We start from the raw sequence: 21,770 nt of genomic DNA on the forward strand, positions 1-21,770 counted from the left end.
GTCACATACAAACATTATTAAACACGCACGCATCATCACAGAACTTTGTTTGAGGATTATTAGGTACTACCAATTGACGAAATTAAAAAAAGTTTTTTACTTAATACTATTTTTATATTTAGAGAACTTAGCGATATTGATGTAGCCGCAGCTTATCATCAATACGTTGATTTCTATCATTCATCTGAAACTGAGAATGAGCGTGATTCTGATGTTGTGCCTTCTACAAGTACAGGCGCTACTACGCCGGCAGCAGCGCGAAGAACTTTATCATCAACACGAAGGTAAGTATTTTAATACACTTTTCATATTAAATATCTTCAATATTTTTACTCTTTTAGATCTAATCGTATACGTTCAGATGGCGATTGGCGCTCCGACTGCAGGCAACTACTAGATATACTTTGGCAAAGGCCAGATTCAGCGCCATTTCGAGAACCTGTTGATACAATTGAGTTTCCAGATTATTTGGAAATAATATCGACTCCAATGGACTTACGCACTGTTAAGGAAGATTTACTAGGTGGAAATTATGATGATCCTTTGGATTTTGCAAAAGATGTGCGCTTAATATTTATTAACTCGAAGAATTACAACACTAACAAACGCTCAAGAGTAAGTGTTACCTTCATTGTTTGTGTAAAAAGTGGTGAGCCTACTAAAAAGATCGTCAATTCATTTTGTGAACTTTTAGTAAAATTCATCTACTACTTCTAATATTTCATTCTAATATCAATTCTTTCTCATTAATTTTTTGATAAATCACCATCATCACATATTTTTCTTTCCTAACCATGCTTTCAATCAATCATATCAAATCAAACATTGCAATGATTGACGATCGAATGTAGGATTATTCCTCGGTAAGATTTAGAATATTAAAAGAGTGAATAAATAATTAATTCACTTATAGTTATTATAATTTGTTAAGGTGTTAAATAATTTTTTACCTTTCATTTTCTACTTACAGATTTATTCTATGACGCTTCGCCTCAGTGCTCTTTTTGAGTCTCACATAAAAACCGTCGTCAGCAACTGGAAAGCTGCAAGACGGCGCGCTAATAAAAACAAAAAGAATAGTGGTAGAGGATCAAGTAGTAGTCCTACGAAAAGGACACAATCTGAAAGAAATCGTCCTGGACCTTCTACTCGAAGAAATAATAAATCTAATCGACAAATTCGTAGTTCTGACGAAGATGTCGAGAATGATGAAGATGATTCGCAGCCACGCAGTAGTCAACGACGAGTTGGAAGAAATGGGCCAACTCGTTCACAGGTTGTAACATCAAACTCATCTAATCGTGTTACTTCATCATCACATCGACGAATAAATGGAACAGAGGATGCACAACCTACACGTAGTTCACGACGTAAAGCGCATAGTCAAGAACTAAATGAAGATGAGGATGATGACGAAGATGAAGAGGAAGACGAAGAAAATGAACAAAATGAAAGTGAAGAAAATGAGAGTAGCTCCAATAGTGAAGCCGATGATGTATCAAGTGAAGATGAAAGTAGTGGGGATGGCAGTGATAGTAATAATAATGATGACGACGATGACGACCATGATTCAAATGTTGGACGCTCTCCAAGAAAAAAAAATAAACGAAAATCTCATTCAGATGATGATTCAGAAGAAAGTTATAATCCCTTAAAAGATCGTCGTCAAAATAAAAAACGTCGAAAATATAATAAACAAAAACAGACGCAACGTAAACGAAATGGTGTACATAAAAAAAGTAAACCCACTGCCAATGGTATTAAAAGAACGGTTTCAAATCCGAAAAATTCTCGAAGAGGTCAACGTCGACGATACCAATCTTCCGGTGATGAGGAAACAGTAGTAGTTTCCCAAATAGATGAAAGCACTCAAGATACGGACCAGCATACACCAAAGAAAAAAGGTCGACCACCCAAAGCGCAGAGTACAACATATGTTGCTAATGGTCCTAGTACAAGTTCAAGTACTTTACCAGAAGTCTCATCCCGTATTACTCGTGGAGCAGCAGGTTCAAGACGTAATCCTGCTGAAAACGACCATAGTTATCATTTGCCAGTTCGCAATGGACGCTTACAAGAATCAGATACAGATTCAAGAGAATTAGGCACACGTCCTACACGCTCAAGTGCTAAAAGAGCAATTCTTGAATGGGCAAAAGGAAGCGATATTGACGAGATAGATAGTGATGAGGCTGAGGAGGTATATACATATAATATGATGTTCTTTCACAATTTCACAATCATAAATTTAAAATTTTTTACATAGATATTGCCTACTCCAACACCAACTAAGGTTAATGGTACGGCAAATAATACGCGGTATTTAAATGGCCCTTCAACAAGTCGTGCCGCTATTGCTGCCGCAGCTGCTAACACTGGCACAGTAATTAGGCAGTTGCGAACGAATAGAAATACAGTTGTAGAACCGCGGGGGATTGATAGTGATGACGATGGTAGTGATGACGAACCTTTAGCTTCAAGTCAGAATTCACAGCTTAGTACACAAAGTAAGTTGTATGGGGCGTACAAGTTATTAAGTATATTTACTCATTAAAATATTCTACTGCAACACATTATAGGTAAAAGACAGCACTCAATACGAGTTGATGCCACTAGAGTAAGTCGACAAAGTTCTTTACAGTTGCAACGATTACGACCGCACGCGGTAGCAATTAGTACTAGTGCGAGTACATCACATATGACACGTTCTCACGCAACCTCAACTACATCAAATGCCGCGTCGTCCTCTAGCAGTAGAATATTACCCTTAAGCACGCATGATCACAATTACATTGGTGATACAAGACCGACAACAACAAACAGTAATGTGCGAAACACACGTCGTTTATTATCCCGACATCAACGAAATGCTGATGAATTAGATAGTAGTATTGATCCTTTGGAAAATGTGAGGCTTTTTGCTGCGGCTTCTCGTTCCAGACGCAACTTTCCCACCTCAACATCAAATGTATCAAATACAACTAATAGTACTAATGCAGTAACAACTGTTGAAGTTAGGCGTGGACGTTCACGTTATAGCCAAGAAAATTCTCAAACTGATGCACACGATGATGACGAAGATGAAGATGCTGGAGGTTCAGATGAAGGAACAGTGGGTGGCTCTAGTAATCACACCGAAGATTCTTCTGACTCTGACGACAATCAACCGTTGACATCGTATGTACCCGCAGCAAAAAGATCACAACGTAATATAGTAAAAAGTCGTAAAACAGAAATCAATCGGGAAGTGCGTGTGCAGCGTGGTTGTCGAAATCTTAAACGACCTCGTTATAATGAACAAAGTGAAGACGACGAACCAGCGCCAAGTCGCAGACGTACGAATGATAACGGTGTTGGAAGTTCGGCTACTGTGTCTACAGTATCATACAATAGATTAGCAGCAGTTGATGACGTCGGAGATGATAGTTCTGTAGACAGCGACGACGAACAATTAATAAGCGTGAGTAGTAGAGGAAGAGTGCGGAAAATTACTGCCAAAGCGAGAGGGATTTTCAAAGAGTAATTTATATAAAAATGAACTTTACTCTTGACTGTTAATATTTATATATATACAAAAAGAAAAAAAAAAGTAAAAATTGATATAATTAGGACCGTATCGTTTTATATAAATATTTTATATTTATCATCATTATATTATCATTGTTCTCATTACATATAATTATGGAAATATTCTCGTAGCATATTTTTAATGTCATTATTTTGTTTTTTATTTTAGTAACTTTTTTATGATTCGCGCACTCACATCATGTTTATATACATATACATTTAGATTTGCGTTAATATTTATTTTATATGTTTAATGTAACTCCTTGAGGGGTTATTAATTTAGTTTAAATAAAATTATTAATTATATTGAAATTTTGTTTTTATGAATTGAATTGTTTGTATTAAATATATAGACACTGTGGACATTTGAAAATTACATTAAAATAGTATTTTTAATCAGTGATTTAATCAGACTTTGCAGAATGCCATTGCTTTGTTATAACTTCAATAAAAATATTTTATTTTTGGAATAGTTAGTTACTTCTTTATTAATAATTTAAAAACATACAATCATTATCCATACTTTATACATTATTTACTTAAAGCTATGACTAATGTCGTCAGCTCTACCTAGCGATTGCCTACTCTTCTAATCCCTCTAATCTTGTAGTGAGTTTGTTGTTATAATTAGTATATATTGTTGGTGTGCATACATAAGTGCGGTTAAAAGATCTCATCTATAATTTGTTGCCTATATTTTATCGCTTGATTAAGAAACGCGCATAAATTCAGCCAGTTCATTCCATTAAGGATACCGTGCAATTCTGTTTGGCTCAAAGTCGTTTTCCCAAAATACTTGTATTTTATTTTCTTTAAAATTGGGCAAATTGCGAAAAAGTGTTTAACGTTTTCCGTTTCCTGTTTATTACATAGGCTACAAACAGATAGTGCACCACTTACGTAGGGTAAATAATTGAGTTTGATGAGTTCAGTACGAGATTTGAAAATTGTACGAATATTTTCCACAGTATACCATATTTATCATTAAAATAATTCATGGTCCCCAGATTGTAAGTTAGTTCTCTGTATGTTTGTCTAGAGTAGCTTGTTTTGGCCCTATAAACAAATCGGTCTCTATCACTTTGATCCTGTTTTAGGAGAATGCGCTGCTGCCAGTCAATCCAACCATTCATATCCTCTAAATTCAAATTTTCTTCATGTTCCTCGGCTAAATTTAACCATGCCGCAAAATATGAACTCCTTCTATCTAAAAAGTATGCCGCAAGCCGTTTGGTAAGTCTGCTATCTGTGTGTTTCATAACAGCGTTAATATATTGAAAGTGGGATTTTAAAGTGCCGATATGTAGTGTTGATAAGCCAGTTTCCAGGTAGATTGCGTAGTCTGGCGTATTGACCGGTAGACGAAAAATACGTTTGATAAAATAAGTCATCAGTTTTTCCACCTCATTATATTTTTCAAAACCCCAAATTTGGGAAGGATAATTCATAATTGAGTTGACAGCAGCTTGGAAAACTTTGTATTTAACTGAAAGAGCAACCGTATCATTTCCTAATGCTCTTCTCCATGTGCTGTTTATTGCTAGTTTTGATTCTTTTAGCCTTTTATTAATGTGTGTTTCGAATGTTGCATTATATATTATCCAAACGCCTAAATACTTATATGTCTTAACTACTTCCAATAATTTACCGTTAAGGTACCACTTTTCATCCCATGCAAGACGCCTTGCATATTTTTTAAATATTATTATTTTTGACTTTGCTATATTGACTTCTAAATTCCAGGTATTACAGTAATCGTTCAGTCTATTTATCATTAGCTGCAAGGCTCTTGGTGACTCTGCAAACAGCACCACATCATCTGCATACATCAGAACCTTTATTTGCATGCCATCAATCACGATGCCACCGTTTAAAAAGTTAACCAGGTCATCTGAAAATAAAGTAAATAAAAGTGGACTTAAAACACAGCCTTGCTTAACCCCAGACTGTGTAAGAAACCAATCAGAAATAATATTTCCATCCTACACTGCTGCTTTACTACCATGATACAAGCTCCAAATAATCCGCATCATTTTTGTTGACAATCCTAAGTTCCTAAGCTTATAGAAGAGCGCATTTCTTAGTATTGAATCGAACGACGCCTTGAAATCCACGAAAAAGACATAAAGTTTTTTGTTTTTCTCAATATACATTTGTAGCCTCTCGTTCAAAATACTTGCAAATACTTTCGCCGTGGCATTGTTAAAAGATATACCCCTATACTTTTCTGGATTCTTTGTGTCGCCTATTTTGTACAATGGGAAGATAATCGACTTGCGAAAAGAATCAGGTACATTGCCGCTTTTGTAGGCATAATTAAATGATGCTGTCATATTTTCAATAAATAGATCCGAAGCATATTTAAGGAATTCCATGGGTACTCAATGCTCTCCAGGAGCTTTATTATCTTTACACTTGCTTTACATTATTTATATGACTCGTCCCATTCAATTTTCGAACTTTGCCCCAAAAGGATTTATTGTCTTTTGCTGTTGCTATTGAGATAGCTAGCTCATTATAGTGAGTCGTTCTTTTATGTTGAAGAAGTTCTTTAAATCGTTTATTTGCCTGACTGTAATTTGTCATGTCTTCCTTTAATCCTGTTTTTTTAACTCTTCTTAGCAATCGAAAAGATGTATCTCTTAATATTTTACATTCAGAGTCAAACCATTGGTTTTGTTTTACGCCAGTTTTTTGCTTTTGTTGCAGAGGCTTTGCTGCATTATTTATACAATCCATCAAAAACTCAATTCCATTTGTTGAGCATATTGTCGCTCTATTTACTCCAATAATTTGTTAAGTGTTAAATTATATATTTTCTCGATACGTTTGTTCCAGTATAGTTTAGGTAACAACTGTAGACCTGAATTTTCCTCCGAAATAATTTTCCCAGCGTGGACACTTACTGTAATCGGCTGATGGTCTGAGTAAATAAAATCCTGCACTTTGAAGTTTTTGATTCTATTCAACCAGATCCCCGCTCCTAACCCATAGTCAATCGTGGTGGCAATAGTTCCTCTGTGAAATGTATGCTTGCCATCTTTGTCGCCCTCTCATCTTCCATTCAGCACAGTAAGACTTACCGTATTGCAGATTTCTATTAGTCTTCTGCCATTTCTATCTACTTTGTCATCCATAGCTCTGCGCTGTGCACTTAGTCCATTGGCTTGTAAAGTTGGGTTAAATTCCAAACATTGCTTTATCAATCTTCTCCAAGGATTTTTCCATTAACGTTTCAAACAAAAAAAAAACAGATCAAATGAGTTTACATAATTTATAAAATCGCAGTAATTAACTTTCTTTATTAGACCTGCTACCTGCTACAAAATGCTAATGCTAAAATATTTAAAATTTCTTTTGAATTTGAATCTAAACTTAAACTACAACTGACAACATTGTCTTTATTTAGTATTTTTTGAGAATTAATTGTTTGCAAAATCTCGCAATATGTTACATTTATTGACTCTAGGTTATTCCCATAAAGTGCCTGCAGTACATCCCTTTCATTACTGTTACCACATTTTAGCTCCTTTTCTTTCAAATTTTTGGAATAGTATTCATATATGCATTCAATAATATTTTTAAATTGTACGTAGAAACAATGATAATGAGAATACCACTTTGATACTGGTCAAAATCATAAAAGGGCACTGCATAATTGAACCATCACTAAGTTAAACAAACTAACACAATGATGCAATCGAAGCTGCAACAAAAGGGGATATAGAAAATTTCTTGTAATATTTCTTATAATAATATAATATATCTTAAAAAATTCAAAGAAATTTCCAAATCACTTTACAAAGTATAATTTAATATACTGTATTATACATACGTTGGTAACGTACAAGCAATTGACGTATGTTACATAGAATAATCACTATTTATGCTAACGTCCATGGAATTGCTGTATTTGTTGATGGTCTTAATCCTGTTGTGTCAAAATCAGTGGAAACGATTTGATAATCTATGCGAAATCACTTAGGATATAAGTACCATACTATAATATAGGATATATTGCCTAAGCGACATCACCATGGACCAACAAAAAGTAAATTTTTTAATTTCTTCCTAATAATAAAATATATTTTAGATATCATAATAGTGTATGCAAGAATATGACGAACCTTCTTATATAAGCAAAATTTAATAACGCAACTGAAAATCCATTATCCGATAGCACAACATCGAAATCTGTTATTGAAAATCTGGTTAGTTGCTGTTAAAGGTACACTATATGTTTACAAAAAAGCTACGTGCTAATGAAGTTAATCGAGTGCTTCATATGCAGTCAACCAATTTTTTATTTATTAATACAACTAGTCTCTTAAATTAGACTATTTAGCAGTTTTTTTGTATTATATATATACACAATACTTTACAATAAATACGGGCATATATAATTTACATTTATTATATTAAATGGCGAAACGTCTTCTTCAACCTCCTAAAGAAGTAAAATGTAAATGTGAGGTACCTGTGTATGTCAGTACTTCTAATATACCAAAAAAAAGTGTTCTAATTACATTTATAAGTATTTTGTTTTGAAATTGTTGTAATCTATTTATATTAAACCTTATACTGATTTAAGGATTGTTTTATTGAGATATGCATGATATGCTCAACATAATTTGGTATTTCATGTCTAGCTTTTTTTTTAGTTTTGAAGTGTTCCTTCGAACGTATTAGTCTAGTTGGAAGACTAATAGACTGTATTAATAGTCTAGTGTAATGCCGAGATTTGTAAAGTGGGCAAGGTCGTACTATTTTGTTAATGAAATCTACGTATACTGAATTACTACTGTTGAATTTAAGATGCCAAAAAGTTTCATTGTGGAATATTGATTAAAATTTCAGAGAATTGTGTGAAGTTCATATCAAACTTTAAAAGTATTTATGAGATATGATAACGGTTAGCAAATGAAAAATATGTAAATAATTATTTGCAGACAACACTGTCTATTATATTCTTCGCTTCATTTTTGTCGAATCCAAATATAATTTCAAACAATAAATAAGTTCGAACACGGACGAAATTCATACACATATTGGCGTTAAAATTTTTTTGGAATATTGAAGAGATCTCTTTCGGATAACAAACATAGCATTGGCATAAGATATAGTTTTAATTTCCAAAAATACAATTACTTAAATCGTGAGTTTATTGAATTATTATGAATTATTATTATGTAAAATTCTCATTTCAATATAATTAATAAATATTAGTATACAATAATTGTTTACATATATTGTCTATGTATTATAGTTCTTGGATAATTATATGTCAATGAATGCACGCAACATAATTACTTAAAATATAGTTTAAAGTAATAAAAAACTATTTATTTTTAACAAAATATATATAACAAAAATATATTATTTATTTATTATTTATTTATTATTTATTTATTATATATTTAAATATATTATATACAAAACTTTTGCTTAATTTCAAATCTTTTAAATGTGAAAAAAATAAAATAAAATAGGAATTATTAATATTCAATAACATATTTTATAGTGTGGTACTATTTTTAACATATTCCGCAGCAAGATTTTTAACTCTCTTTTGATTCTCTTCAGTACCATACTGTTCTTCAAATGTTAGATATTTCTTGAATAATGTACGCATTTTTTTTAATGGAATCTTCTGCATAACTGCACGTTCAAGTATGCTTCTATATAAAAGAAATGTATTCAGTTAAATTCGTTTATATATGTATTATAATATTGGATGGGGAAAAAAGTTTTCGGTGTTTTTCTGTTCGCTGAACTTTGATGTCTCATAACTTTAAAATGTTTAGTCGGACCTTACAATTTTTGACAGATAATTTAATTGTTGATGCATATTTTATTAGGATTTGTGATTGTATTAAAAGTTAGTTTACAAAAAAGTCTGATTTTCTTTACAATTTTATTGTAATTTATTCTTAACTGGCTTTTGATTTATAATTTTGGGTCTAAAATAAGCTTATTGGTCTAATATATAAAGGGTTAATAAGATTATGGATATACAAAACTATCATTTGAGTATCCATGTTTTCGTTCAGAAATACATCAACACAGAAAAACAGTTATTAACCATTTTTCTGAACTTGGTTACAATGAAAATGAGGCTGTGTTAGGTAAACTTTAAAAATATGTCATCTAGTAATAGCATGTACTGTCATAATAAACTCTCTGCCCAGCTAGACGAGTAATTTAAATCTCTGCCACCAACAGTAAATGCGATTGAAGTAAAAAAATTGAAAAAAATTTCAGTCTTGAGAATACATGCTCAGTTTTTTAATTTTTAATTATGTTTATTTCTGCAATATTATTTGGTGACATGAAAGTGATCTAAAAAGAAAAATTTGAAAAGCACCCCAATCTGTTTCTCAAAAATAAAAATATGGAATTCTAGAATATAAAAATATTGATTCCGGACTAAACATCACAAAAGCTGATCCAAAAAAAAAATTTACCCTATTTGAATTAATAAAACACATTAAAACGTACCTCGCTGAATCTATAAGATTATCTTTAACGAGCATATCAACATATTGTGTCCAAACATCAACGCGCTTTGGATATGATGTTACTACTTGCTCCAGCAGAGTTTGTGCAATTTCATTTTTATTATATTTATGATTTAGATTTGCAAACATAACAATTGTATTAACATCTGCAAAGAAAAACTTTGATTTGAAAGTATCCTTTATATATTGCGTACTTCTAATACTTACGTTCTCTCTCAGGCAAACTCAGTAGAGATTTTTGCAACATTTGTTGTGCTCGTTCTGGCATATCTATGCTAAAATATGCGGTAGCTACAGCTTTCCAAGCTTCAGGTTCCGTTTTATACTTCTTGGTTATAATTGAAATTATTTCAAATAGCTCCTGTCTGTTATTAGAATCTTTTAATATTTCTAAAGAGCGTAAATGAATTTGCATCGGATCATTACACGTTAGTGCCTCTTTCATTGTATTATCATAAGTTTCTTTAGTACCGTAATGCAATTCTAAATTAAGTAAAGCCATCCATATATTTAAACGTTCATTTAAATTGCGAAAAGGAATTGTTTTAATAGCACGTTGTGCTACAGCACGTGCTTTATCTATTTCTGTTTCCTGTAAATGGAAAACCATATAGCTAATCCAATGTTTTGTATTGTTAGGGTCAGACATCACTAAACGATCAAACTGATCTACTGTTTCTGGTATTTGATCTGGATTAGCATACTTTTCTTCAATTATTCGCAATCGTGCTTCTTCCTCCCGTTCTTGTTTGAATTTCTCTGTAGCTGTTAGTTTCTTTTTCTTTTGTGGTATTTCTGATGTTGCCTCATCATCCTCATCACTTGATACAGTTTTGTCACTATTATTAATATTAGATAAATCCATATTCCAAAAATTATCTATACCAGGTAAGGATAATTTTTCTTTAGGTTTACTATTTTGTTCAAGTTTTCTTACATATCTATCGTCAGGCGATTTGTCTATGAAAAATAGTGCATTATCTTCAATCGAAGTTTCTGATGCATTATCTTGCTTTTTTAAGATAGTTTTAGTTTCCTTCTTTATTTCTAATTTTGAAGGTTCTTTCTCACATGATGTTTTTTTCTCAGTTTTCTTCTTTAATTCCTTATTTTCATTGATTATTGAAATGTTATTAACTATTCCCGCATCCCATTTAGCATCGTTCACAAATCTTATAATACTACCAGGATCAGTAAAATTCTTCTCATTAGATTCATTATTAGTATTTAATGTAACTGATTTCTTTTCACTTTTAGATTTCTTTGCAGGTATTTCAGATTTTTCAATTAATTTTTTCTTTTTTGTTTCCTTAGATATCCGCTCAGTCACTACTTCTTCACTCTCACTGTGCTTCTTAATTTTTTTTTTGCTTGGGGCTTCATTGCTTTCAGAATTAATTCTTTTTTTATTTGGTTTAGTTGAGAATAACTTATATGTAGATTCAAGAACGGCAATCGGTTTTGTATTTCGAATAAAATTTAATTTGCAGAAACTTTGCTCTTGAACGTTAATGCTACCGCAATTTTCAAAATCATTGTAATGCAAATGACTAGGACAGACTATTAGAGGTTGGTTTCCCTTTTTTAAGGAACAAATAAATACACTTTCCTGTTTCAGTAAGACTTTAGCATTTATATCAGATTGTCCCACAAGATTTGTTGGCAATTCAGAATTGCGAGATATGTGTTTTAAATCTGCTTGCTTATTACTTATCCACACATGTTCACTACTGTAGTCGATCCAAAGTACAATACATTCTTGTTTATAACCCTTTTCCGGAACTTTTTTATTGACTACCATTGATGCTGGTACTATTGCCTTCAATTTTGTGTCAACCAATTCGTATTGCCACTCGTTAGTTTCTTTATATACACCAACAAAGCTAGCAGAAACTCTGTCACCTAACACATATTTAGCTATTGGATGTTTTAAATTTTTGTAGGCATTTCGGATAGATTCACGTTCATCTAAATATCTGTAAAAGAAAAAAATCAATAAATGAATTAATAAATATATTTGTCTAAAATATATATATATATATATTACTTCTCTATATATTCAGACGTTGAATTCAATAGACCGTCCCAAACATCTGTCAATTTTCCAGATACTGTAATTGTTTTTGTACTCTCCTCTTTGCTTAACACTTTTACATAAAGTGGTTGTTCCTCTGTTAGTATTATATTCGGATTGTTATAAACATTTATTAGTAACATATCTTTATGTAATTTAACCAACTTGTTAAAGTTTTTTATGGGCAACATTATTTCAATTACGTTTTCTGCAACATTTTTTATTGTAGCTTTTAAGATGTCGCCAATTTTAACTGTACCCCAAGTCTTCGTACAATTTTGTAGAAAGTATTCCACATCACGCAAACTGAATATATTTTTATTTACACAACAAATTTGCAAATCACTATTTGGTGGATGTATGTTCATTTGAGCCAGAAGTAAATCGTTAAAATCTGATAACAGACGTATGGGCACAAGTCCCTTCAAGTAGCTAGTTTCGTTTGCTTCTTCGTCATATTCTATTTTTATCTCTAACCCAGAATCAAGATTGTTAACAACTGTAGCAGGACATATTTCGCCCATTTTAAAAACAGAATCTACTAAACCAAGTGAGATTTGTTCATCCTTCCTAGCAGCTATGCGAAATTGCATTGTTTGGCCAACATAAAAATTATCCATCTCATTTGATAGCTCTGTGTTTAATTGCTGACGATGAAGCACTCCTTTAATGTTATTAAAAAATTTTACAAGTATGTTATTTTTATTGTGTGAAACTACAGTGCCACTATAGACTTTATTTTTTTCAGCATCTGCCAGTGAAGTTAATATTTTGCAATTTTTTACCATATATTCTGGCCGATTAGTAAGGTATAAATTTTTGTATTGTGTATTGATGGCTACAATTCGGCAACGTACCTTTGAGTCAATTTCCAAGTGCTTGGAAGTAGGAGCCAAAAATAATTTTTCTATAATTCCTATAAAGACAAATTTAAAGAAAATTAAATAAAAAATTTATATGTTGTTTATTTGGAAAAACAAAAAAAATTTTGGAAGGTATCAAATGTCATATATTATGTAGTTTACATAGAAAAGAATGGAGGGTAAAAACTTCACTGTATACTATTATCTGCTCGACGAAGCAAGATCATAAAGCTAAAGGGATTATAGGAACTAAGTTTATTTGATAAGACTTTTAAATCTGAACAAACCAAGAAACAATCATTAACTAGTTCTAAAAACCTTATTTGTAATTATTTGTAACTTAATGGGGAACTGACAAGTGCATGTCATATCCTAACAACCAACATCTTTACAGATACTTTCATTATTTATTTTTCAACAATCGCTATTAGTTTCTACATTAATAAACACTAAGGTTCGAATATCACTAATATTACTAATTTTGAATATCGTGTCGAAGGCCACGTTAGCTATTACTATTAAATAAATATTTTGCAAATACTTCTTATTGAAAAGCAAAGAAAAATATTATCTTGACACACTCTTTTAATTTTAATAATGGTATTTGAGTGGTTTTATAAGTAGTCAAGTCCACATATTTGAACCATTGTTGTTATAGTAACTCACTGGCTGGAGTTACTATCGGCACCAAGCCACTGAACGTTATGATAGGAATATTCTTTTTCTTATTTGGCACTACAGTTCAGTGTTAACCTTGGCCTCCCTATAGAATAATTAAATTCTATTTATTAATCTTAAAGGATCGTGTGATGATAACACAGCAGTTCTAATTTAAGCTAATTTGGCTTAAAGGCCTTAAAAAACACTAAGACCGCGAACTGACTAACATTTAATTATTTTTTTATAAACAATTAAATTCTCAGCATAGTAAGCTCTTGACAGCAAGGACTTCGCTTGCTTTTTGATTAGATTGCCATATACCTGCTTGCATCCTTGAATCCATTAAAAGATTCACATTTCATATGTTCGATATACAAATTTATGCATTAATGATAAGGAGTGAAGTATGCAGATCTAAGGTCAATTATTGCTTAGTTTTATGAAGTGATAAATAATAATCCAGTCACGGCGTAGAGAGGGCTTATGAAAAAATCTCGCAGTTAATAGAGAGTAAAAGTACTCAAGTGCACGGGTTCAACTAGCCTAAAGACAATAATAGGAGTGAAGACATCACAAACTAAATGGACCCTCCATTTCAAATATCATATATTATGTAGCTTACATAGAAAAAAATGGGGACAGTATGATAACTATGGTATATCAAGAAAAAACATTTTTTTTTATGTTTAATGGCTTCTATATATAATAATTTAAATTTTACCTTTCATTCTACCTATTTGCACGTTATATCCTTCTACTTTCTCATTAATTCCTTTTATTACAGCTGTTACGAAATCACCAGGTTTCACATCATCTAAAGTAAACACCTTTTCGGTGATAACTTTAGAATCATCTGTACATATATACATTGAATCCATTAAATCGTAGTCAAGTACACGAACTGTTAGCTTTGTTTTTTTGGCATACTTTGCAAGCATTTCATCTTGATCATAATTTCCTTTATAATTCGCTTTGATGCTTTTGTACGATATAATGCCCTTAAATTTATTATTTAAAATCAATATCACACCACCAGTTCCTACATGATGTACTCTTGCATTTTCTATAATATCGCCGCGTTTAAATTCCGTTCGCAAAGCTGCTTCCTTTCCATTATCTTCTTCTTCTATATCTTGCGTTCTTTCCAAATTTAATGTTAAATACACAAGTTTAGTTAGTGGCATGACATAGAGTATACGCGCCTTCAGTTTAGTTTTCAATTCATAATCTTCTGGTAGTGCCAAAGGCTCTTGTAGCTGATGTTCATTTATATAAGCAGTGAACGCTTCATTCATTATAGTACCTTGCAAGCCATCTTTTAGTTTTTTAGTTACGTTAAACTGTACAATACTGCCTGGTAATAAATAATCTAGATTCGCTTCCAACTGATTTTTGATGTTTAGTGAAGCTGTATCTAACTGCTTACATATACATGTACTAGCTGCTTTATCTGATGTAATTTTTTCGACTTTAAGAAAGATCAATTCTCCGACTGATGGAGCTGTTTTTGCCTTTTCCTTTGGTAAAAAACATCGCAATCCTTTTATTCCAGTTTCTATTATAAAGCCATGTTCTTGAATTTCTTCAATTGCGCCATTAAAAATGAAACCCTTTTTAATGTTATTGTGCAGTAAATCGGCATGAACTACTGAAGGTTTTAACGAAATATTAACTTCAACATTTTTGCGTGTGATTTGCTTCAGTTCCTGCACACGTCCATAAACAAGTTGACCGACCGTATATAATTCGTTCAGAGGTTTGTAATTATTGGCACTATCTGTTTTCTCCACAAACTCTCTAGCAACCTTCGTATATGCATCCGAAATTTGTAATGCATGTACTTGTGCCGATATGCGTCCCGGTAAAGATATTCTGAGATTTAAATTATTAATAGATTTAATTACTCCCAATATAAGCATGCTCTCCTGTATGGTCTCATAGTTAAGCAATTCTGCTGAGATTGTTTCGATAACATTTTTCTCATCATCCTCATTAATAATATCCTTTTTCGGCTTAGTTTTTTTTACTTTCTTCTGAACTGCTCCAAAAACCTGTAAATTACATTTAAAATTAACAACAATGTGCTTGGTTTTTTCAATTCATATAACTTACAATGTCTTGTTTTGGCTTTTCTGCTTGGTTCTCTTTAGGTGCTAAACCACCCCGAGGAAAACTTTTTTCTTTAACAGTCATTTTAATGAATTATTTTATCTTCATTTATTAATCTCAAACTATATTGTTAATAATTTAAAAATGCGAAAATCAACTAATGATACAAAACGCACGTGCGGCACCAAAACAATACCGCGCTTACACTTGCAATTTTGGCTTGACAGTGTTAAAACACTTTTGCTTACAGCGTCAAACAAACCTTTTGCAGAATTACAGCAAACATGTGACGTTTTCAATTGATGTAACTTTCCCAATCCAGATTCAATTTTAGTGCAATTATTATTTTATTATTAGTAAATCTTGAGCGAAATTAATAACACTTGGGATTAATTTATAACACTCTTGATATTTTCCCAGAGTAGCAAGATCATCCTGAAATTAAAAGCAGTTTTATATGACTTGGAAAGTTAAAAGTAATTTAATTTAATATATGCATTTATAAAAAGGTTTTTTCGAACAGTAGTGAAATACAACAACAAAAATTTTATTTTTTATATTATTTTAATTAATTGAATTTTTGGCTGCCCATACAGCTGTTTCGAGTATTGTCAAATACCCATCATCAGTGGTCTTGGAAATAATTCTTGTATTTAATTATTCGTAAATAATTATTTTTGAGACTGCAAGTACCAGGAATCGATATATGTATTTATGAAATATATAATTATCTACACTATTGCAAAAACGTTAGATTACTCTAAAAATGTTTGATTAGATTAAAAAATTTGACAGATCGAGAGTAAATCTAGATTGATTTCAGATTAACCAACCGAAAACGCCAAAAGTGTATATATTACTTTCACTGTGCACTGCTTCGTTCTAACATTAAGAATAAAATGCTTATGGAAATGTAAAATAGAAAATATCAAATATTATAAGAAAAATATTATGCAGAAGGTTTTCTCATCTTTTCGACAGCATCAAAACAAGCAAAATTTCAATTTACTGCATGCAAATGTAAATGTAAATGTAAACATAGTTGAAAAATCAGCTGTTTGAAATGAGAACAAACGAATTACAACGAATGTAAACACTTTAAAATGGCTCATTCAAAATGGACCATTTTCGGCCAATGCAAACGCCATATTAATCGTTAACAAATACTATTGGTCAACATTTGTGATTAAAGGCACTATTATACATGTGTTATACTTAGAGTACTGTATTTTTAATAATGTGCTATAAGGCCGTGTGAGAGTTCGAGTAAATGTATGTAAAGTAAATTGAAATTTCCTAGGGATCTTTTGCGTGCAGTGCAAATGTAAATATTTATTTCTTTATTTATTGGACTTATTTATTAATTTTTTTTTATTATTATAATTCTGGTAAATACCAATATTCACTGCTAACCGACATAATTTCAATTTACCATCAATTTACTTGAACTCACACACGTCCATGAGTCCATAATATATAACTTACTTATCTATTATATATTACATTGTTTAAATGGAAAGACGGCAACCCTATACGCCGGTTTCACTCTTATTATTTTGATTAGCGCCGCATGTTTTTGTATATTCTTTTCTGATAGCTTTGTAAGTTATAAAAATGCAAACATTAAGGGAGTACACGCGTAAAACTAGACGTGGGAATGTATTAAAGGTGAATATATATAATATAAATTAATTTCAGTTTTTCTAAAAATATTAAATGATATTAGGTTGTACGTGAACACTACTTACGGGATGACCTTAGTTGTGGTTCAGATATTTGCAATGTTTGTAACCGTCAAGATGTACCACCTGTACTATTACGTGAAAGAATGTTGCGAACCACACTATTTGATTTTCCACATTATATAGTGCTGGATAGTAATATTATATTGGATCAGATAGATGTACTCGAAGAAGACGTTCTGTGTAATGTTATTATATTTGCGACTGTAATGAATGAAGTCCGAAAGAAGAGTTCAGTAATATACAAGCGTTTCAAAAATGTTTTACAACTTAAAACAAGAGGATTTTATGCTTTCATCAATGAACATCATAAGTAGGTCAATTATAAATGTACTTTTATAAATTAAGTGATTTGTTGCTTATATACGTATATATGTATGAATATTTTTCAGGATTTTAAACAAAAAGGAATGTTTTACACATTTATCACGAAAATATTAAAAAACATGGATGAACTACATCCATGTTCTTTCCATCCCTATTCATATTCATATCTTTATAAATAACAATTAATTTGATACAAGATAATTTGTCTACAGTATGTGATGGCTTGTAATTTTTATTATATGAATTTTTTTTACAGAGATACCTATGTGGAACAAATGCCCAATGAATCTTCTAATGATCGTAACGATCGCGCTATTAGAGTTGCTACAAAATGGTATGATAAACATTTGCTTGATTCTCAACAAAGTAATTCATTCAAAAGGTCTGGTCAACCTCAGACGCGTGTGGTTTTCATAACAGACGATGCTGCATGTCGTGAAATCAGTAAAAATGAAGGTATACTTGCATGTACTGCAGAAGAGTATATAAGTTCTTTGTCAGATTATCCATTACTTGTTGACAAACTTGCACGTAAATCTTTCGATAGTGAAAAGCCTTCTTTACCAGTCTATCCTAGTCATCTTACAATGGTTGAGATTCATGAAGGTATCAGAACAAAACGTTTCTTGCAAGGTAATTTTCAAGCTTCAAGAGAAAATTACTTGGAAGGCAATGTTTCTGTTGAAGGCTACGACAATCCAGTAAGCTATATCATATTAAATATTTATAGTTGCTAAATAAATACATTTTTACGTTTATTACAGATACTTTTACAAGGGCGTGAGGCTATGAATCGTGCTGTTGATGGCGATATAGTAGCTATTGAACTCTTGCCAGAAGCCGAGTGGTCCACGCCAAGTGAGATTGTACTAGAAGAAGTAGAGAATATCGAAGGTTTAGAAGATCAAAAAATTGCCGAAAGGGAGATGGATATGTTTAAGAACACTGTTAGTAAAATCTCTGAGGAAAAGCGACCAACTGGTAGAGTCATAGGTATAATACGTCGCAAATGGCGCCAATACTGTGGTATATTACAAAAAAGTGTTCTTGAAAATACGAACCGTCATATTTTTGTACCAGCTGATCGTAAAATTCCACGCATACGTATTGAAACACGGCAGTCAAAGAAACTATTAGATCAACGTATTGTGGTTGCTATAGATAGTTGGCCAAGATTCTCTCGCTATCCAAATGGGCATTTTGTTCGCTCCCTAGGGCCTTTAGGTGATATTAAAACAGAAAACGAAGTAATATTACTTGAGCATGATGTACCGCACAGTAAATTCTCGGAAGAGGTTTTGAGTTTCTTACCAAAATTGCCATGGACAATTACTAATGAAGTAATATGCAAAATATATACAATAATAAAAAATAATTTATGTTAAAAAATATAAAATAAATTAAAATAACAAATATTTTTATAAATTTAAAGGACTACGAGAAACGTGTTGATTTACGTGACCTTTACATATGTTCCGTTGATCCACCTGGCTGCACAGATATTGATGATGCTTTACATTGTCGTAGTTTGCCGAATGGTAATTTAGACGTTGGTGTGCATATTGCAGATGTAAGTCACTTTATTCGACCTGGCAATGCCTTGGATAAAGAGGCAGCAGCGCGTGGTACAACTGTGTATCTTGTGGGGAAACGTATTGATATGGTACCAGAATTATTAAGTAGTAATTTGTGCTCTTTGGTTGGCGGGGAAGAACGTTTTGCGTTTTCTTGTTGCTGGGAAATGGATAAAGACGCTAAAATAATTTCTAAAAGATTTCATAAGAGTGTTATTAAGTCAAAGCGAGCAATGACTTATGAAGAAGCACAATGCATTATCGATGATAAAACTCAACACAATGAAATTGCACAATCATTAAGAAATCTTAATAATTTGGCAAAAATACTTAAAAAACGGCGCATGGATAATGGGTAAGTATTATAATTTATTAGACGTATATATATATAAATATATTTTATATATTTAAATACGTACATATTTTTTATAGTGCTTTAGTGTTAGCGTCGCCTGAAATACGTTTCCAAGTAGATAGCGAAACGCATGAACCACTTGAGGTTGAAGCGAAACAAATGCGCGATACTAATTCTATGGTAGAAGAGTTTATGTTATTAGCAAATATTACTGTAGCTGAGCATATAGCAGCTGAATTTCCTGAGTGCGCTATGCTTCGAAGACATCCCCGACCACCACCTACCAATTTTGATCCTCTTATCAAATCCGCACGACATCAAGGTTTTGAAATAAAAACTGAGTCTGGTTTGGATTTAGCAAATTCATTGGATCACTGTGTTAAAGGAGATAATCCATACTTTAATACAATGATAAGAATTTTAACAACACGTTGTATGATGCAAGCTGTCTATTTTACAAGTGGTACTGTACAAAAGAGTGAATTCTTTCATTATGGTTTAGCAGCACCAATTTATACACATTTTACTTCGCCAATTAGAAGGTATTTACACTTTTTAATACGCAAATTGTAATAACTTTTTATTATTCTAATGGTATATTACAGATATTCTGACATTGTGGTGCATCGTCTATTGGCTGCTTCAATAGGAGCGGATAGTACATATACAGATTTGTTAAATAAAAAATTAAATGAAAATATATGTCAGAACTTGAATTATCGACATAAAATGGCACAATATGCTGGAAGAGCTTCAGTAGCATTAAATACACATGTTTACTTTCGCGGTAAAACTCAGGATGTAGAAGGGTATTTATAATACATTTTATAAAAATATTTTACATAAAGCAAACGTTTTAAAACTATTTCAATATGATAATGTTAATAGTTTTTTATGGGCTATTAAGCCAATTTTATTTTTATTTAAAACAAAACACATCCATTCTCTTTAAAAGTAAGTTTTTTATTTACATTTATTAACAAGTTCAATATTTTATCTGTTTAGTTAGAGAATGTATGTGTTTTCTTTTAAAAATATAATTGATCTAATAGTCGAAAAAAACACAACAGTACAATTAAAATAATTCTTTAGTCATCAAAATAAACAAATTTCAATATTAAATATATTGTATAAAGCAATTTCTTGAAATAAAAATATTGAAAATGTTTTAAAATTATAATATATATTAAAGTATATCATCCTTTCTTTCCTTTAAAACATTTTGTAATGTTTTTATATCTCATATGCAGTTATATACTTTTTGTCCGCAAAAATGCTTTGCAAGTGTTAATACCTAAATTTGGTTTGGAAGGCACAGTATATCTCAATCCACTTAAAGATGATAATTATAAATTACCAGCTAGTGTCAAATTTACTTACAGCGAAGATGTAAGTAATTTATTCTGTTTTTATTATATTTTTGCTATATATTATTAATTTTTGTTCTCATTCTATATAAAGTATCACACACAGAGCTGTGGGAATGTGGTATTTCATGCATTTGATCCTGTAACCGTGCGCCTAACTTTAGATTCATCAAATGTACAACATGAAAAACTTGTTTTTAATTTAGTTAAACCATTCATAAAAGGATTTAGTGTTGAAGATGCGTCGGTAATGGATGTCTGTGAAAATCAGGCAAATATACAAGTGCAACAACCACCAAAAAAGAAATCCAAGAAATCGAAAACGGAAAAATAATTTCAATATATTATAGCTAAATCACAGGGACATAAGTTTCCATTAAAAGTGGAGTATTACCACCTTTAGATCATTTGTAATACTTGCATATACAATATGCATATCTAATATGTAAAACTTTTATAATAGGATTAAAAATAAAATAAATATAACAATGTTGTTGTGCTTAATAATATGTAATATATATAAATTATTTTAAATCAAACCATTTACAGAGTCTTAGAATACAAAAGTTTCATATATATAAATAATATAAATTAAAGCTTATTACTTAATAAGA

At 31.4% G+C, this 21,770-nt stretch overlaps 4 protein-coding genes across 5 annotated transcripts in view; 2 read left to right on the forward strand and 2 right to left on the reverse strand.

Annotated features, from left to right (window-relative positions):
* LOC119683194 (exosome complex exonuclease RRP44-like) overlaps positions 1 to 21,615 on the forward strand; it is a 23,764-nt gene extending 2,149 nt beyond the window's left edge. The window contains exons 1-9 of one of the 2 annotated variants that reach the window (XM_038096821.1): positions 17,329 to 17,459; positions 17,518 to 17,846; positions 18,117 to 18,561; positions 18,625 to 19,200; positions 19,293 to 19,789; positions 19,867 to 20,331; positions 20,395 to 20,598; positions 21,040 to 21,178; positions 21,251 to 21,615. In XM_038096821.1, coding sequence (XP_037952749.1) covers positions 17,406 to 17,459; positions 17,518 to 17,846; positions 18,117 to 18,561; positions 18,625 to 19,200; positions 19,293 to 19,789; positions 19,867 to 20,331; positions 20,395 to 20,598; positions 21,040 to 21,178; positions 21,251 to 21,490 — 2,949 coding nt within the window. In that variant the 5' untranslated portion in view covers positions 17,329 to 17,405 and the 3' untranslated portion in view covers positions 21,491 to 21,615. Of the gene's footprint in view, positions 1 to 17,328; positions 17,460 to 17,517; positions 17,847 to 18,116; positions 18,562 to 18,624; positions 19,201 to 19,292; positions 19,790 to 19,866; positions 20,332 to 20,394; positions 20,599 to 21,039; positions 21,179 to 21,250 lie in introns of those variants that run through there. The other variant, XM_038096822.1, reaches the window with a different exon arrangement.
* The window catches only part of LOC119676000 (zwei Ig domain protein zig-8), a 336,138-nt gene that overhangs the window by 89,919 nt on the left and 224,449 nt on the right, over positions 1 to 21,770 (reverse strand). The window lies entirely within an intron of this gene.
* Positions 7 to 3,589, forward strand: LOC119683195 (dentin sialophosphoprotein-like). The gene is made up of 7 exons (XM_038096823.1): positions 7 to 63; positions 123 to 284; positions 342 to 615; positions 852 to 863; positions 971 to 2,200; positions 2,267 to 2,507; positions 2,580 to 3,589. Exons 3-7 carry the CDS (start codon positions 490 to 492, stop codon positions 3,521 to 3,523), a joined length of 2,553 nt encoding a protein of 850 aa, XP_037952751.1. The 5' UTR covers positions 7 to 63; positions 123 to 284; positions 342 to 489; the 3' UTR covers positions 3,524 to 3,589.
* Positions 9,047 to 16,064, reverse strand: LOC119683193 (protein RRP5 homolog). Its single transcript, XM_038096820.1, has 6 exons — positions 15,795 to 16,064; positions 14,404 to 15,733; positions 12,133 to 13,075; positions 10,293 to 12,061; positions 10,066 to 10,231; positions 9,047 to 9,245 (listed from the first exon to the last, which is right to left on the reverse strand). The coding sequence occupies exons 1-6, from the start codon at positions 15,873 to 15,875 to the stop codon at positions 9,083 to 9,085; spliced, it is 4,452 nt and encodes a 1,483-aa protein (XP_037952748.1). The 5' UTR covers positions 15,876 to 16,064; the 3' UTR covers positions 9,047 to 9,082.

The sequence above is a fragment of the Teleopsis dalmanni genome, chromosome 2, assembly GCF_002237135.1.
Source record: "Teleopsis dalmanni isolate 2A chromosome 2, ASM223713v2, whole genome shotgun sequence".
Lineage (NCBI taxonomy): Eukaryota > Metazoa > Arthropoda > Insecta > Diptera > Diopsidae > Teleopsis > Teleopsis dalmanni.